This window comes from Rhagoletis zephyria, unplaced genomic scaffold (genome assembly GCF_001687245.7).
Source record: "Rhagoletis zephyria isolate East Lansing unplaced genomic scaffold, Rhagoletis_zephyria_1.1 Rzeph_scaffold_00070, whole genome shotgun sequence".
Taxonomy (NCBI): domain Eukaryota; kingdom Metazoa; phylum Arthropoda; class Insecta; order Diptera; family Tephritidae; genus Rhagoletis; species Rhagoletis zephyria.
Genome location: NW_016157154.1, coordinates 537,307 through 557,626, shown reverse-complemented (window position 1 = coordinate 557,626; position 20,320 = coordinate 537,307). Strand labels below are relative to the sequence as shown.

Here is a 20,320-nt window from a genome sequence, read left to right as displayed (position 1 = left end):
ATACATATTATAAGGAAGTCATATTGAAAATTTTCATACTTTGAAAATCCAAATTTCAAAAAGGTTCTACAAGACACGAACAAAACAAATATTAAATTGTATCGAAATACATATATTCCATACAAATTTGAAATAAGGAAAACTTAGGATTCCATCCAAAGAAAACTTATCCCTTGTATATCTTGTAAAACAAATTATCAGATTAAATTATTAGGATTAGTTAATTAAGACAAAATAATTGCGTTTATTGGTTCATGTGGAAAATTTTTTTTGAATTCTTTACCTACAAATTGATATGGACGAATGAGTTAAAAGGGGAAGGAAATAATCTTTTGATTATGCACCCCATTCCTCCACATCAATTTGCCATAGCCTCTTGGAGCAATGGATTATTGTAAGCCTGATTACCTTACAATAATCTTTTCCAAGCAGGGTGATGTAATGGTAACCCTAGCGATATGGCAGCGCAATTCAGCATTGTCATAAGTTTGGTACAACTGCCAACCTAAAATCAGTTATTTTCTCCATTTGAGCCAAGGCGTCAATTTTGTAATTTGTAAAAGGGATTCGCTACCCGACTTCCAAACCGACCGGTTCGTGCAAGGCATAACAAGGTAAGTGATTTCGACATTTCTCTCTTTCGAACTGCGACTGTAATGTCAACTCTTAACCCTATACAATTCAAAATTTTAATTTTTTAATTTCAATTTTCAATTTTGAGCTGTGCGACTGATTTTAAATACATACATACAAAAATAAAATGAAAAGGAATTACGAGCGGTGCGCTCTGTGTAGCAAGAGCCAGGACAACAAATTGTGCTTATTTTAAACCTCCTAATTGTCAAGTGAAGCGACAACAGTGGGCAAGTAGCTGCGGTGTTCCATTAGGAGACTCTTCGCGTGTGTGCGAACACCATTTTAGTGGCAGTGACTTTATTTGTTGCCCATCACAGCCGAGTATTTCCAAGCGGACACGTTTGTTCCCAGGTGCAGTACCTCTACCATACAATTCCCCAATGCTTGAGTTATCTGAAGTGTCGGCCGTTCCTGAGGTGTCTGTGGGGACGAAATTAGCTGTTGATGCACAGATTCAAACTGAGTAAGTCTGCCATAAACAAGCACGACCGGATCCACGAGTACATTAACATATACATATAAGCAAATGCTCCGCGAACACCATGATACAATTTTGTTCCACTAAATTTACCGCTTTAGATCACCACTTACAGTTATAAATTCGACGTTCTGGTTCTTAACATCCCTTTTTCTTTTTTCATAATGCCATGTGAAAAGAGTCGTGTTTTTATTTTTCATACATAGCTGGATTTATCATACGGAAATTAAGCATTATTGAATATGAAGAGAAAATCTCCCACTCATATACATGGATAGACCAAATGTCAAATGGTGGTATGATAAAACCTAAACCAGAAATCCTTGTGGACATAAAGAAACTGGAAGTAATTTTTAATAAATTTAATGGAAAAGAAATTTCGCATTGCAAAAATTTAATAGCTGAACTATTGAAGTTAAGTTCCGATGTAAATTTAGAAGAAAGAATCAAAAATTTTTTTTTAAATGTCGAATATACTCTAGAATTAAGTAATTGAATAAAAAAATAAATGCTCAAAAACATTGGGCTAATAAAAACAAGACAATTGCCAAAACTGTTTTATAAATAAATGTGTAATTTTGAGTAAGTAGATATGCATTTCCACATTTACATTAAACGAAAATACAAAAACTAAAATGAAGCCGATTTTAATGTGATTTTAAATATTTTCATATTTACAAAAACTTTCATTTCATAGATATTGAATTTTATCAAATATGGTACATGCATAACAAAGGGTTAATTTCTTTATTTACGTTTTTTGACATTACAGTCAGGTGTGAGAGAGCTCGACTGAATTGTCACTTTTACCTTGTTGAATATGCCTTGGGTTCGTGTTCTCAAAAATCTAAAATTAAAGCTTAACTAAAATAAAATAAAAAAGGTATTTTTTCAATCGGAAGTAGTTTCTCGCGGGTGATACAATTCCTACTAGAAGTGCTTTAACTTTTAACAAGGCTAAAGTTTAAAAAAAAAATCGGCGTTAATCAGCAGCTGTAGCAGCCGGCAGCCGTAGTAGCAAGGAGGCTTAATTTGACTTTCCGCCAAAAGACAGCGGGCCTCCGAAGATTGCAGGAATTTTCGGTAAGCTAGTGTGGAGTGAAAGCGTGTGATTCTGGGTAGGAATTCAAGTACTGTGCTGATAAAATCAGTACGTCTGGCAACCATAGGTACATTGCCTGCTCCAAATTCGGTAGATTATTCCAATAGCAGTTAACCACATGCGCGCGTGGCGAAGTCTCGCGCAACCGAGTTCATCTAGTCATTATATAAAACTAGCCGGCTACGGATGCGCGAGGCTTCGCCACGCGCTGAATGTATGCATATGTATGTACTAGGGATGCCAATTCCGGGATCCCGAAAATTTTGAAATATCGAATTGATAGTAAGAATTTCTTAATGAATTTTGAAGTATGATTTTTGTAAAATGCCGTTTTGACTAAAATTAACAAAAAGCTTGAAACTATACTTTTAAATTGCAGTCTGAGCCTTTTTTGAAGAAGATTTCAATGAATTTACTCATATGAATTTACTCATAAACGAAACAGAGTTTTATGGAAAAGTTAGATATTTTTTTAGATTAATCTACTCAAAACTTCCTCAAATCGAAAAACTTATAATTTGACCGACGTACTGGTAAAAGAAGTTCAAATATTTTGTAATGGAGGAGAAAGGGGTCATTATCTTGAAATGGATTATGTCTACCTTTTGACAGCTCAGCCTGAAATTGTTGATGCCGAAATATGTTTTTCATCAGTAGATTTTGTATGTAAAAACTGCAGGTCAAGCTTAGAAGACTCCGCTTTGAATGCTTTGCTGCTCTTACGAAAACATTTTAAGTGCTATAATAACAACACCGGCAAAAAAAGGGATGTGTGTTTTTAAACAGCCCCACTACCAACATGTATTTCGACCCGCTGAATCCGATTCTGAGATCCGTTTGACTGTTACACCCTCAAAATTTCTACTAAATTGCGAAAAAAATGGCAAAAAATTCTCCGTTCGCCATTTCTTTATAGAGTAGAATAAACATGTTTAGAGAAATTGTTTATGTATATTTTTGTTTTATGTTTTTTTTATTAATCGTCACTTTCAAAAGTACCTGGTATTTACATTATTATTTGTGATGTATACGTTCCCCAATCACATGGCTTTTTAAATACAATTAAAAAAATGTTTTACTTTAAAATTTATCTGATTTTATAAATATCGCTAGCGTAGACTGCAAAGTTGCTAAGTCCCAATTTCAAATTTCACAGGAGAGGAAAAAACTTCGTATAGCCATTTTCTTCAAGTATTTCGCAAAACTTTGAATACAACATTTTGCCTGTTTAAAGCAAAGCAAAACTCCATACGAATCGGAGGGATTCGATATTTATTAAAAGATTTCGAACTTTTTTGGCCTTATCGAATTTTCGGAGCTTTTTTTGGCCTTAGCAAATTTTCCTTTCATTGAATATAAACGAGGAAACATAAAACAAGGACCTTTACCCTTTTCGAAACGATGCAATTTCAATTTATCTAGCCTCCTATATCAAAATATGATTTTTCATTAAAAGTGAATTTAGCAACTTTTCACTCTAAGCTAGCGATATATGAGTTTTACAATCAGTTTATCGTAAATTTTAAATAGTTTTATTTAATGGTATGCTTAAATGCTTTCAGATTCTGAATTTTTACTCACATTCATAAAATTTATGACTCAATTTGAATCCCGGGATCCCGGGATTACCTAAAAAATATCCCGAAATCACGGGATCCCAATTTTCTTGATATTTTGGCATCCCTAGTATGTACATTTACGTATTAGAAGAAAGAAATCATATCGCTAGCTTAGAATGAAAAGTTGCTAAGTCCCATTTTAAAAATACAGGAGAGGAAAAAATCTTCCTACAGCCATTTTCTTTAACTATTTCGCAAGACTTTGAATCAAACATTTTGCGCGTTTAAAGCACAGCAAAACTCCTTAAGAATCAGAAGGATTCGATATTTATTAAAAGATGTCGTATTATTTTCGCCTTATCGGATTTGTGGTGCTTCTTTTGGACTTAGCAAATTTTCCTTTTATTGCTTATGAAGAGGAAAAAATAAAACAAGTACCTTTATAATTTTCGAAACGATGCGTATTCAATTTCTCTAGCCTCCTATATCAAAATATGAGTTTTCATAAGAAGTGGACTTAGCAACTTTTCACTCTAAGCTAGCGATATGTCGTCATGTACTTCATTTATTATATATATATAAAAAATCTTGTCTAAATCCGCTTAGTAGCGTGGTTAAAATATCTCGCCTTTCCGTTATACTATGTATAGAAGATAGTAATTTTAACCTTCAGAAGACACACTGGGGTGTAAGACACCCCAGTGCAAAGCCTATTTTTGATAAACTTTTTCGTTATGTCAATAAAAGCTAACCATGCAATTATATGATCTTGTACCTTTGAAAAATTCAATAAGACATTTCATTTTAAATTTATTTTATCTAAATATTTCCAGCGTAATATATGCAAAAAAAGCTTAAGCTGTGTGTTTTAAAAGCAACATTTCAATTGGGGTGCAATTTACCCCAGTGTGTCGTTCACGTCAAATAAAAAAGGTGTGTCCTCCGAAGGTTAAATAGGTGGCAACCCTACTCAAAAAAATTAAAGTTTTTGTACATGCGAAGGCCATGCACTTTCATTTGGTATCTTATTTTTTTATCCAACGAACGGTGAAGATCTTATAGTTTTTAAACAGGTGGCAACCCTTCTCAGATAAAGAATATATTATTACACATCCAGAGGCTAAATATTTTCGTTTGACAGTGACGGTACAGAACTGATGCCTACGCTAATTATGATTGAAAATGGTAATTTTATTAACAGATGGCAACCCTACTGAAAACAAAAAATTTTAGTGCTTTTCTAGTGGCCAATCCCTTTCATTTGACATCTCATCTTTTGTAATCCAACGAACGGTGCGGATCTTATAGTTTTTTAGACAGGTGGCAACCCTATTAAAATTCTAAGTAAAAAAGGTCCGTCTCCTGTCGATACAGATTATATTAGAGAAAACCTCGTCAAAATCCGTTCAGTATTTTTCGAGTTTACCGCGTACAAAAATTACGACTTTCCTTTATACTATGTATAGATTAGCAAAAGTCAGTAGATTTTTATGGCTGACGAATTTTAAGTTTTAACTCTTATTATTTGTATTTGGTTTCGCCTTAAAAGTACTCAAAGCTAACTTTATTTATTGACCCTTTTCAGCCAGTCACAAAATTCTGATACCCAATTTCGATTGTGTGAGGGTGACGATATCAATAGCTGCTGCAACTACCAATGGTTTGAAGAAAAAGAAAGAGATTGGGAGATCGAAGAAAGATCCGAAAGAAAAAGTGAATTTAGAGTACAAGCTCAACGACATAGAAGTTCCCTAGGACGGTCACCTGTGGATATTATACTTCCCAACAGTTCCAACCGAATTAACAAAACTAAAAGTGCTACTTACAGAGATTCTGCAAAATATAAGCGCAACAGTGATCACAATAACAAAAATATCGGTGGTAAAAATGAAGACTTAGCACATGGTGCACAATTTTGCGGAATACAAGAGAAAAGTAGAGACCAAGATTTATTTTTTTCATCTGTTAAACAAAAAATATGCCATTCAAAAGTACCGTCTAATACAAGCAAGGACGACAAAAACGATAATCTCAAAGCCATCACCATTAGAAACGGACATCAAAATCATAAACAGCCGAATAAGAATATAGTTAATACACATAATTCAACTTTGAAAAGCAGTGGAAGTAGCACTAGTAGCGACTTTAAAGGCGACAATAAAGGCAATAAAAGTGGAAGTAGTAGTAGTAGTAATAGCTGTAATTGTGATGTAACTGGAGATAGCAGTACGTTACACGGATTCGGTGTTGGGGTATTAAACAGTTTCATTGGAGAATCTGATTCTGCCAATAACGGCGTGTTGCCTCAACCATCCTCCCTACACCGTTCTCAGCTAGGAGACCAGTGTCCATATAATGAAAAGGACGAGCTTAGTTGGGGTATACACAACCATTGCTATTTAGGAACAACACATATTGCGGGTTGTAAATCAAATAGCGTTTTGGAGATAATTGCACCAATAACAACAGGCCAACGAAGAAATTCTTCCATTAATTGCAAAATTTTATGCCATAATAGCTCAGACGATGTCACCGATTGTGAAAGTTGTAGCGAGTTGCAGCTATTAAGTTCAAATTATTATAAAGATGAAGATATCGAAGATGTTAGTTTCGAACGCCATACACCTGATGAGACAGCAGGAATCCCAAACACCAATTGCATTTTAAAACCAGTATATGCCAAAAACGGAGGACTATGTAAACTATCGAATTCTTGTAAAATAAAAAAACAACAGCATTGTGGGAGAAAATTCGAATCAACCGATTTTTCAACACATCCCTTAATTAAATTTTATGACCACGAACACAACCCTGATAATTACTTTAATATAACTGAAAGTTTTATAACTGCCCCCTGTTCCAAGGAATTTTTCAGCAAAATGGATCTGGAAAGCAGTCGCGAGCAAGCGACTAGAGTTGATGTGAGTTCAGCAAAACAAACAAACAATAATGGTATAACAAGCAATGACAACGTTAGAAATGAACGAACAGCTACTAATCACACACTGGGTAAGTTTCAACTCGCTTATCAGTTAGAGCTGGAAAACTATCGATAGTCGTGGCCATCGATAGTTTCGATAGTCGATAGTCACAACCATCGATAGTATCGATACTATAGAAAATGCCGACACTATCGATAGTACTATCGATAGTTTTGATTAAAAAAAGTCCAAAAATTAAACAAACAACTTTTATTGAAAACGAGATCAGAATCGCTAAAATATGTCCATATATTTGTTAAGGAACAAAAGTTTATCAACGATTTTTGGCTTCAAGCAGCATCTGTGCTCTGAAATTATTTGCCCTGCTTTGCTAAATGTCCTTTCCGACTTACAAGATGAATCAAGTACCGCTGGAATTTTACTCTAACTGAATAATGTATGTATGAGTGAAAACTATCGATGATACTTACAAAACCATCGATGATTTCGATAGTCAAAAACCATCGATACTATCGATACCATCCAGCTCTACTATCAGCAGCATCCTTATTTTAAGTACAAAAACTCTTGTGCCTAAATTTTTAAGTGGTTATAAACATTTTAACATGACCTGTTACCATATTATTTTTTAAAGCGGCCTTATATTGCTTATATTGTCCAAAGGCTCTGTCCTTCTAATGCACTGTCTTCCTCGCCATTTTACAAAGATGTAGAATTTGCATACTTGTCTACATACATATGAGAAAAAATTGTGTATACCTTCCTTAAATTTGACTGCTTTTTTTTCAAAAAAGCATTCAGTTCTGAGTGAAAATGGCTACCATTCACAACTAAACTATCGCATTTTTTATAAAGAGACAAATATTTAATGTTTTTTGTTTATTCTAAACGAATATCTTTTAAAGGAAGTCATTTACTTTTGTGCCTTATAACCGAATCAAATACTTATTATTTTCTTTAAAGTATGAATAGAGGCGGAAATGACAAACTTGTTAGTTTCCGGTAGATAACACTGGAGCAGATGTATTTCAAAAAATCGATCTTAAGGCCATCTGTCTTCAAAACCATGACATACCAACGCTGCTGATATCCTTCTATCAAGCAAACGAATAGAAGTCGCCAATAAATTTCTTTTTAGATTGATGAAAAATTTGATCTTGGCGTTTGGTAATGACTTCGTTGTAGAGATGTGCACGGGCCGGAATATTTGCTGTCAGCACGAACTCGTGCGGGCCTGGGCGTTCAGTAAAATTTCAGAAAAGCACGAAAAGACACGAAAAAGCCCGTTGCTAATACTAAAAATTTAGATGAGCTTTTGTTTTTATACAAAAAAAAGTACATATTTAAAAGTCTTTTGATAAGAGAAAAACAAAAAAGAAATATTTGGAAACCGTTAGAAAATATATGATACTTAGTAGTTTTGTTTACATACATATCTGTACATAAAATACCTTCCACTTTTTCTACTTCCCAGAAAATATATTATAAAAATCTTTGATGTAAAATATTGATTCGCTTAAGTAAATATACATATGAACATAAACACAAAGTTAAAAATATGTACATATGTATACATTCAATAAAAATTGGCTCTTTATTTTCGGGCTGGAGCGTGTCCCGTCGTGCCGGGCCGGGCCGGGCCAGTTCCCACTAAAATTCTTAGCGTGCGGGCTTGTGCGTGTTTTTGAAAGTTGATTTTGCACTCGTGCCTGAAAATTTAGGCCCGTGCCCATCTCTACTTCGTTAGCTTTTAATTAACGTGTTGAGAAATATAGGGTATGTAAAAGATTTAAACAGTTTCGTGAATTACTAGAACAAAACTATGATCTCTATTGGGTTACTTAAAAAAGGTCGATTAATTTTGGTTTCAGTTTTGTTACAATTTTTGAAACAATTTCAAAAACACCTCGAAATAAAATAAAAAAAATTTTATATACCACGCTTTTATAAATGGACTAAAAATTCGAAAACAATATATCTCAGTCCCATAGAATTTGTTTTGATAACTTTTGACTTTGAAATTTTAGCAAAAGTCATTTNGGCAACTGGCTGAGTCAGTGGGATCGTCGGTTCGAATCCTACTGAAAGAAGTCTGATGAGGAAATGTGGTGATTTCCGAAATAGCTATCACTTCTACCATTTTTTCAAATTGTTGATGCTTTTCCACAATAAATTTTTCATTTAAAAATGGCCTCGAGCTCATTATAAAATTGTTGAATAAAAGTCATTTTAAGCAATTTATGACATTGAAAATGAAAAACGTGGAGCGCATGCAATACAAAGCATTAGATTTAATTGACAATAGTCAAACTACATAACATAGACCTAAAATTTCTACAAAGGTAGTACAAATTCTTAACGTGCGGGCTTGTGCGTGTTTTTGAAAGTTGATTTTGCACTCGTGCCTGAAAATTTAGCCCGTGCCCATCTCTACTTCGTTAGCTTTTAATTAACGTGTTGAGAAATATAGGGTATGTAAAAGATTTAAACAGTTTCGTGAATTACTAGAACAAAACTATGATCTCTATTGGGTTACTTAAAAAAGGTCGATTAATTTTGGTTTCAGTTTTGTTACAATTTTTGAAACAATTTCAAAAACACCTCGAAATAAAATATAAAAAAATTTTATATACCACGCTTTTATAAATGGACTAAAAATTCGAAAACAATATATCTCAGTCCCATAGAATTTGTTTTGATAACTTTTGACTTTGAAATTTTAGCAAAAGTCATTTTAAGCAATTTATGAGATTGAAAATGAAAAACGTGGAGCGCATGCAATACAAAGCATTAGATTTAATTGACAATAGTCAAACTACATAACATAGACCTAAAATTTCTACAAAGGTAGTACAAATTCTTAACGTGCGGGCTTGTGCGTGTTTTTGAAAGTTGATTTTGCACTCGTGCCTGAAAATTTAGCCCGTGCCCATCTCTACTTCGTTAGCTTTTAATTAACGTGTTGAGAAATATAGGGTATGTAAAAGATTTAAACAGTTTCGTGAATTACTAGAACAAAACTATGATCTCTATTGGGTTACTTAAAAAAGGTCGATTAATTTTGGTTTCAGTTTTGTTACAATTTTTGAAACAATTTCAAAAACACCTCGAAATAAAATATAAAAAAATTTTATATACCACGCTTTTATAAATGGACTAAAAATTCGAAAACAATATATCTCAGTCCCATAGAATTTGTTTTGATAACTTTTGACTTTGAAATTTTAGCAAAAGTCATTATAAACAATTTATGAGATTGAAAATGAAAAACGTGGAGCGCATGCAATACAAAGCATTAGATTTAATTGACAATAGTCAAACTACATAACATAGACCTAAAATTTCTACAAAGGTAGTACAAATTTGAGATCGATTTTAAGCGGACGTTATTCATATACCCACATTCATACATATATTACTCTTCATATCAATTCAGGTCAATCTCATAAACTGTTTATAATGACTTTTGCTAAAATTTCAAAATGAAAAGTTATCAACACAAATTCTATGGGACTAAGATATATTATTTTCTAATTTTTAGTCCATTTATAAAAGCGTGGTATATTAAAAAGTTTTTTATTTTATTTTATTTATTTTCTACTTTTTGCTCTTATCTGTATAAAATTTTGCAATAGATATTAAAATAATTCAACTTGCAGTGAAAAGATAACAGAAGACTATGCAAGAAAAATGTTGTATGCTCACGTTTATTATATGCATACAATGTACATATATACATATAACAGCAATTAATTTCATTTAAGGAAATGGCGTGTCGTCTATTCCCGCTGTAGCGTATGTAGTGCATATTTTTAGGCGCAATATTTAACTTCTACTGGCGGGGCGACATCTACCTATAGAGTTTTTCTAATTGTATGTATTTGATATGATACCTACGGCGAGGTTGATATTTAGACCAGGTTTGCCATAAATACCTTTGCTATATTTGTAGTATAAATGGTGGTCTGGACCAGGGTTGTTGCGAATATTCGCATTCGCAACGGCGGAGCTTCCGCATTCATTGTAACATTCGCATTCGAATACTGAAGGGACCGAAAATTACAGGTATTTTTTTACGAGTTAAACTTGGCCAAATGTTTTTTATTCCGAAATAAAAGCATTTTCCGGAAAATAAACAAACCAAATTCAACAAGTTTGGTATCCAATGAAAGATGACTTAAATAAAATAAAACTTAAATGTCTAAAAGAGGAAAGCCACACATGGAACAAGTAAGAAAGTCTAAGTTCGAGCGGAGCCGAACATTAAATACCCGGCGCAAGTATTAAATATATGTTTTCCACCTTTCCGAAAGCTACCGCTACATGATAAGCCGGCGTGTATAAATTTTAAGTTAACTAGCGTCCTTAAATTTCAAAATATTGAAATTTCAAGCATTTCTGAAATTTATCGTTATATGAAAAGCGGCCGTAATTTTAATCCGATTTCAAAAATTTTCAATGGTTTACTTTTATGTGGCAAGCACAATAACCATACCGAGTTTGGTACAAATTGCTAGAACGGTTAGCGAGATACATATACGTGATCATAAGTGGGCGGTGCCACGCCCATTTTCCAAAATTTTATCATAAACGTATTTCCTGGCAAAGAATTGTTGCAACCATCATTTTGAATAAATTAGCTTTAATATTTACTGNTTTGCCTGTTACAAACAACCGTTATGTGAACAAAGTTATAATACCCTTGTGCACAAGTGCGCTAAAAAATTAGAATAAAAATATTTCAATAAAAAATGTTAGTTAATTACCATAGAACAAACATTGGGTCAGGTATGTATTTACATTAAGTTATAAAATATAAACAGAGGTGGTAGGTAACCTTCATTCGTTATTTCTATTTAAAAGCTATTTCAGTCCTCTTTCATATGATACCAAATTTGTTTAAATTGGATAAGCGGTTTCTGTTTTATCCGGATAGGACGCTTATTTCGGAATAAAAAATATTAGGCTAAATTTAACTCGGAAAAAAAAAATTTGGTCCCTGGAATATTGTGCAAGTGCACAGACGTAAATCTAACCAGCCACTGAAGAAAGCATTAAAAATGAGTTACAAAAACTAAAATCGAAAAACGCTGACGTGTTTAAACAACGATGCTAGATTGTGAAGATGAAAGTCAGGAGGATACATCCGACATTTGCAGCCCCGATGAAATTCTCAAAAAGTAATTATTGCACCGCAATAAAAATAAATAAATATAACTGAAAGTCCTCTCAACTGATGCATTGTCAATCGAAAAGAATTTACAATTTTGCCAAGTTTCAAGTTTTTCAAGTTTGTCGCCTCGAGCGAGTAGTTATATAGTGCGCAGGTTTGATTTACGACCCTTCAAAAAGGTTTTATTAGGTACAATGTTCCAATTTTTAAAGTCAAGTACTAAAAAAACATTCAGTCTTATCATGAGTTTAATTTTTTCCGAACCGGTTCACTTTTGGTTTTCATGTACATATTTACTATGGGCAGAATACAAATTTTCGGGTGAATTTTTTTCGGCCAAAACTCAGGATAAGGCAGATTATTAAAAATTATTAACCTTTCCATTTTTGATTTACCTAGATCTGAAATAATTGATGAACCTTAAAGTTAAAGAAGGTTTTATTAAAATTTACCAGTTTTCGTTATTTTCTTAAGTGCTAAAATACATGAAATCAAGAATTTAATATTTTAGTTGAAGTAAAGAATATATGGCGGCCGCTGTGGTGTAGTGGTACGCAGTGCGCGTTTCCACTTTGCAAGGCCTGGGTTCAAGCCCTGGTCAAAGCAACATCGCAAAAAAAATATAGAAGAAAGGGTTTTCTTAACAGCGATCGCCCCTCGGCAGGCAATGGCAAACATCTCAGTGTATTTCTGCCATGAAAAGCAGCTTCTCATAAAAATACAATCGCCGTTCCAAGTCGGCGTAAAACTGTAGGTTCTTCCCCTTGTGTGACAACATCAAGGCGCACGCCAGAAATCGAAGGGGAGCTGACAGCCTGAGCTATTCAAGTACGGCGGCGAGGAGCTGATAAGGTGCATGCATGAACTCTTATGCAGAATATGGTCAGATGAATGAATGCCCGACGACTGTAATTTAAGTGTGCTCTGCTCAATTTACATGAAAGGCGCCCCGCCATGCGCGCCAAATATTGAGGGATTAGACTTGTAGGAATAGGCTACAAGGTCTTAACGAGCGTATTGTGTGGAAGGCTGAAGCCCAACGCCAACGAACTGATTGGGCATTCAGCATCTATTTGTCGACTTCAAAGCCATGATGTCGAATTTGGTATCGCCGTGAAACTAATATGGTTGTGTAAAATGGCGTCGAGTAATACCACCATTTCCGCTGAATTGGGATTAAAATTTAATTCATTATACAACTTTGGATATATTTACGCGGAAAGATTTTTAAATTTTTACATTGAGCAAAGCTGAGTTGATACGTTCATTTTAATAGGAAGCCACTGGTGCAGTGAAATAACACCCGCGGAAATAACGGCCGCGGGCTTTATTTCCTTTCTTTTAGTCATTCGTAACAACCAAGAATATCATTTTTTTATTCAGAGTATTCAGCATATTGTATTTAATTGTGGATATAATTTAGAAAAACTTAAAGAAAAGTCACATGCAACCCACCGAGGTATAGATAAAAATGTTTCCTTGGTAATAAAAACGTGCCCTGCGAAAAATTTTTAAAAACGGACAACGGAAATACGTGCCCTAAAGTTCAGTCAGTAGGAAACTTAATATATTTTAATGTCACTTGATAAATGTCGATTAAAACAAAGAGATTTTGTTTACTTTCGAACACGATTTCATGTGTTGAATGTGTTGAATCAAATCGGTATTTTTTAATGCGGGTTTTGGGTAGGTACATATAAACAAGATAACAGAAAAACTAGTTATGTAGATTTTCGGACTTAGCGAATGATACATGGGAATTGTATGGTGTGGTATTGCCTCTACATATTAAGGTGATGTAATATTATGGCAGATTTTATTACAAGAACTCATCACAGGGACAATTCATCACAGCATTATTCATTACATGAACATTTCATTACAGGGACAATTCATCACAGAATTATTCATTACATGACCATTTCATTGCAGAGACAATTTATCACAGAATTAATAATTATACGTGCATTTCATCCCAGTGTTATTTATTCGATGGAGATTCATTCAATATTTTGTGTTTGGTGTTAGTGTTTGGTTAATATCGTTTCGCTCTGTATTTTTTTTAGCTACAGTTCCTGTTGAACTATGCTGATACCTGTGCCCCTTTCCTCTTACCATTATTGTGCCTTATTTCATAAGTTAGCAACTGTTTTTATCGTATTCGTGCATAGAATTGCTCCTTCCCCACCAGTACCCCGCTAAAAACTCAGCGGGTTGCTAACTTTTTGTCAATTCCCTTTGTGCTTATATTTATTCGGTTGACTCTTTGCGTTGTTGTTGTTGCACACTGCAATTGCATTACATTATGCTTTATCACAATACTGGCGAATGGCAAACTTCGCCGAATTTGGCGATGCATGGCCGTCCACCCAAGGCGAATTTTATATAAAGTGGTAGCCAAGGCGAATTAATATAAGGTAATAGCAGGAGGACAAAAACAAAAATTTACATGTATTTTGTTTTGCTTTGGCGGCATAAACTGTCAAAATCTGTAAGAGTGTGTGTAGAAATTCAAACAAAATTTTTCAATTTGATATCAGAAGCCGTGCGGCGAAACACATACACAAAATCAGCTGAGCTAGTAACACCACCTTATATAAATTCGCCTTGGTGGTAGCGGCAGCCCAAAAACAAAAACTACACAAACAAAGTAGAAGCACATTAGCAATCATTACAAAACAAAATTACAGCAAACACATCATGTTGACAAACATAACGAATTCGCCTTGAAATCAGCAGCACCGGTAACCAGCGTTGCCAGGTTGACGTTTTTAACGTCATTTGGACGTTTTTTATATCCTGTTGACGTTTGGACGTTTTTTGTCTAAAAAATTAGGTTTTTTAACTTCCCAGTAATATTTCTTTGTTACTAAATCTTGTAAGTAGAACTGATTTTGAATTATTTTCTTAATAAATCTTTACAAGCTTTGTTTTTTGTAGCAGATGCTCAAATATATTTATTCTTTCGACACAGATGACTTAACCCTTATTTAAGCGCATAAAGAAAATGACACAATTAGTCGCATGGGGCCCCTTATTGAAAATGTAATGAACGTAAAAAGGCTGCTATTGCTATGCTATTGCTACGTTCCTTCTTAACAGAACGTAATTTAGCTTTTTCGACAACAGACCACTTATTTATTAACAAGAAGAAAAAAAAATATATCAAAAATCAACGCGATTCTTTAGCACCTTAAAACTTACACATTATTGCCCTGGAATTTAATGGGCATCAAAAAAAATCTGAATAATCTGAGTAAAAAGTTGAAAATCTAGCTGATATTTTGCCAATTTTTTATAATTTTTGCACAAAGTTTGAAATGTGGATTTATATTTTGTTTGTTATATAATGAGCTAGGCTTTTATGGAAAAATAATAAACATTAAATAAACAAAAAAGAAACAGCCGAGATTGATGACTTAATGAGCTGATGACAAGTGTATGTATAAAATGATTTTTATATTAACGATCTCAAACCAGTTTGGAATGAATTTTCAATGTGAGCAAATGACATTTTAATATACCTTACGTACATATGTACCTTTGTATACAATGCAAGTTTAATAAGAACAATTCTTTGTGCATACATTTGAAAAAGACGTTTTTGGGTAGAAAATGACGTTTTTTCAGGCCAAGAGGGACGTTTTCTCATGCCGAAGACCTGGCAACACTGCCGGTAACACTCCCTTATATGAATTCGCCTTACGTTCACCGTTTGCTCTGCTATTTCGCCTACTTAAACAGAATTAAGCTGATGCCAGATGAAACTTTGTAGCTTTGCGTGATGTTTATTACTTTGCCAGCAAAGCGCCAGACGCAAAAGGTATGCCACAATGAACGCCAAGAAAACAATTTTGTGCTGCTATTTTACTCGTCAAAATTGCAGTGGATTTTGTATATTTTGCTTTAAAAATATCAGCTATGTGATTAAGTTTTATGTTTCTACATGAAAACTCGAATTTGGACGAAGCAAAATAAATATTAAACCGGCTGATTGTCAAAGCGCGCAAACAGATGGGAGTTGGCCATCTTTTCGCTTCGCGCTGCAGCTTCAACGATCTATGTGGCATGCTTTGTGCATTTTTATACAATTCATCTTATCTGTCAAAGCGAATCTGTCACGTAAAGCGCAGCAAAAGTTTTATGTGGCATCAGCTTTAAAGCTGTAGCGAAAACAGCTGATACCATTTTGTCCCTTTTATAATTTGGGTGACCATTAGCGTGGGCCGAAAATCCGCTTTTTTAGAATTTTGATTGGTAAAAGCAAAAATATGGTTCATTATGCTCTAAAAACAATCTGTGTGAAAGATGACAATTTTTGGTCAATATCTTAGGCTTGCCCAAGTCCATTAAAGTTCAGTGTGCTCAAAAAATAAAAATTAATTAATACTTTTTTTTAAATAAAATTGCAAGTATATTCGAAGGTATTAGTCCTACATAATGAACCATACTTTTGCTATTACCAATCAAAATTCAAAAATAGGGGACTTTCGGCCCACGCTAGTGACCATATGTAGAAAAAGCGAAAACAGATTAAAAATGAGGAAATCATAACCAATATATATATAAAAGAAAGATAAATTATTATAAATTATTTTTTTATATTAAGCCAGATTTAACCAATCGATAACTATATTGTGCAACCAACAAAAATAATTCGTGCTATATGTTGTGTTCTTCTAAAATTTTGAAAGCAAAAAAAAAATATGGGCACCTTTGGCATGTACAGCCGTCATCGTCCAGCGGGGCAATAGAAATAAATCTATTCCCCAAAGCGCCGCCGAGCGAATTTCGCATTTCGCTTTGGCTGTGTTCAAATTGACATGGTTACGCGCGTTCTAATTTTGAAAGCGGGAATTTCGCTGTGGTGAGTTCGCCGGCTCGTAGCGTTTCTGAGAAATCTAATTAAAAACGAAAGGATAACAGCCAAAAATTTCTCAAACATCTCTTCCCTATTTATACTTTCGCCACTGTATGCACATGACTAAATAAATATGTTTGTTTTTGACTGTTAAATCCAGTATTTGTGGGCTTTCTCTTTGAACATTTTTTTCTATTCATGTTTTTTTTCAATTGATCTTAATTTTATTCTAACAATTTTTATATCGATTGACACTTGTTGGTTTCTTTAAATCAACCTCAGATGAATTTCAAATGTAAAATTTAAACCTCGTTTACAATTTGAGAATCGTTTGAGAAAAACATTTTATATGCTTGTATCGAAATCCTGTTTTAAGCATTGACTTGCTTTTATTGAAATCCGTTCTGTCGTTGATGTTATGTTGTGGTGATGTTCATAAAAAGTAAATGAAATAATAGAAACAAACTAGAAGTGGGTAAAAATTTCAGCTGATTTTTTAAAAATCAGCATGTTGTAAGCGTCGTAAAACAATTTTAACTTTACTCACATATTTGTATTCGTACGTCCTATTATAATCTATAATGATTTTTATTTTTCGAGTTTGACAAATAAAAATCAAAAGTAATAACACTGGATCACAAATTTTAATTTTGAGTTTGTTCTCCAGATGCCACTATCCAATTTGTACGTAGAACCGCTCGCTGATTCCGAAAATCGAGTTAATTTATTTTTGTATGGATACGTTTTTGATATATTTGCAATTTACCGTTATTGAGCTTAAAAAAAAGAGTGGTTCCACTTAATCAAGTATATCTCTTTAATTAAATAATCGTAATGCGAGATATAGTAAATGAAAGAAAATAGTCATTATTTTTATTCGATAAAAATCGATTTTTATTCGTTAAACTCGAAAAATAAAAATCATTATAGCTGTAATTAAATTATGTAGTAATGAATTTTGTCGTACTTAATTACGTTGTAATAAAATTTGCTGTGATGAATGGTCCGGTAATAAAATGGGGTAATTAATTGTGCCATAATAAGTAGAGGTACGATCGTACACCGTCTCCAAAAGAGTCACAACTCAAAATAATACGTTTGTCAGAAAATGCGAAAAACTATTTCTTAGCACATGATAATCATATGGACAAGGGAGACTTTACCTAAGGTTTTTTTGCTCTGCGTACATTTTTAGCGCATAATCTAAAAAATGCCAAATTTTGAGTTGTGACTCCTTTGAAGACGGTGTGCGATATGTATAATTAATCCCTTTTCACTACTTTTCTATTATTATTTAGTCATAATTGATGATTGTTTTCTGAGAAGACACAGGTTAAAGACTTGTAAACAAAAATCAGAGTTGTTATGTTCAGAATAATAAGTTAAAAGTCTTAGTACAAAAAATATACAGCTTTTATAGAGAGACAACGAAAAAATGCAAAATTTCTACAAAATTTCCGTTGTTCCTCCTTAATCAATTCTTGATTCCATCAATTATTCTCAAATCGGCTTTAGATTGTTCATTAATATGTTTATTTAAATCATTGTACCATTCTTTAATATAACGTCTTTACTATTTACAGCAAATGGTCCGATAGGCGCCGATGGTCATATTGGAACATCAAACATTCCTGAAACAATAAACGGCACAACCATTGTTGGTGGAATCAATCAACAAAAGACAGCAACTAATACGACTACACAAAAGCGGCCGCAAAGACGAGGGGCGAAACCACAACCTGACCGACCTCAAAGAGTTTTATTCTGTTTAGGATTAAAAAATCCACTTCGCGGCTTATGCATCAACATAGTTGAATGGAAGCATCCTTTTTTAATTACCAGGAGAGGATATAATTTTTTCGGCTAAACACGCATCACTAGTTTACTGGTATTAAACTAAGGAAACGTAGACAAAAAAGTTGTAAAAAATAGGGAGTTCACAGTGAGTTGTATACTGTCGTCATCAGAGGCGTTAAAAATACTTTTTAAATAACATTTAAATACAAAATACAAATGCGTCACAAAAAAGTATATAAACTACTATTACAAAAAGTATTTAAATTCAAAATACAATACATTTGAAAATAATTTAGAAATCCCTCCTACAAACAAAAGGCCGTAACTATCCAGCCAGAACAATATCCGGAAACGTATCCGAAAATGAAAACAATATCGTATAAAAACCTGATGTTTCATCCGTTTTCCGATTCCGTTTTCGGACGTTTTTCGGATCAATTGCCCCTTAAAGTGTTCTGCCGAAACGTATGTGCAGAAAACTATCGAAAATGGTTGTAAAACGGATGCGCTTTCGGCTGTTTTCCTGAAGTTTGTCTGATTCAATTTTTCGTTGAAAACGATTTCATTATGAACTTCACAGAAACTTTTTCATAGTTACTGGAAACCAAACAAAAAACAATTTTAAGATTCAGCAATTATTTCAATTTGAATAAATAATTTTAATGTGTTGCTTCTGACGGAATTCGAACCTAGGACCCCCTGAAAGCTAACAAATAGTAGCACACTTCTCTGTACACTCATGTTATCAAATGCTCAGTTTGAACAAATATTTTAAAATTATTGTTTTGAAANTGGGACCTCCTGAAAGCTAACAAATAGTAGCACACTTCTCTGCACACTCAGCTACTGCCGAATATGTATACATGTTTTGAAATGCTCAGTTTGAACAAATATTTTAAAATTATTGTTTTGAAATGAGATGATGACATTTTTCGGATACGAAAAATTAACAAATATGGAAATCGTTTTCTGAACGTTTTTCGGAAAAAAGTACGTTTCTCTGCTGGCTGGATAACAGAAGCTTCAAAAATTCTTTATTTTTCAATGTTATTGTGGCTTATTAACATTTTATTTTTAATATTTTTATTGAGCTTTGTACCGCTATTGTTTATTAGGAAAAATTGAAAAAGCAACAAAGTCTAAGCGGTAGAAGTTATAGCAGCTATTTCGAAGATCACCACGTCTCCTCATCAGACTTCTTTTTTCTGGACTTCGGCAGGGATCGAACCTGCGTATTCGATGTGCAAAGTCAGAAGCGTTAACCACTGAGCTATGTACATCCCGTAAACTCTTGTTGCTAATTCATTTTCCTTATTCAACCAACTACTATCAAGTGCAGCTGATTTGCCGCTATTTAAACTCGACAGCGTGGTTGTTGTTGTCAATTCTATACATCCATTTGCTTATTTGCTTTTTTGTATAGTTTCAGGCAGGCTCTTCCTAAACTATGTATTTGTCAATGTTATTGTGGCTTGTTAACATTTTATTTTTAATATTTTTATTGAGCTTTGTACCACGATTGTTTATTAGGAAAAATTGAAAAAGCAACAAAGTCTAAGCGGTAGAAGTTATAGCAGCTATTTCGAAGATCACCACGTCTCCTCATCAGACTTCTTTTTTCTGGACTTCGAGGGATCGAACCTGCGAATTCGATGTTCAAAGTCAGAAGCGTTAACCACTGAGCTATGTACATCCCGTAAACTCTTGTTGCTAATTCATTTTCCTTATTCAACCAACTACTATCAAGTGCAGCTGATTTGCCGCTATTTAAA

At 33.7% G+C, this 20,320-nt stretch overlaps 1 protein-coding gene across 1 annotated transcript in view; it reads left to right on the top strand.

The window, feature by feature from the left end:
• Window positions 1–18,654, top strand: part of LOC108371600 (uncharacterized) — a 78,757-nt gene extending 60,103 nt beyond the window's left edge. Inside the window, exons 3-4 of the mRNA XM_017627193.1 lie at window positions 5,361–6,784; window positions 18,335–18,654. Coding sequence (XP_017482682.1) covers window positions 5,361–6,784; window positions 18,335–18,618 — 1,708 coding nt within the window. The 3' untranslated portion in view covers window positions 18,619–18,654. The remainder of the gene's footprint in view (window positions 1–5,360; window positions 6,785–18,334) is intronic.
• The last annotated feature ends 1,666 nt before the right edge of the window (window positions 18,655–20,320 follow it).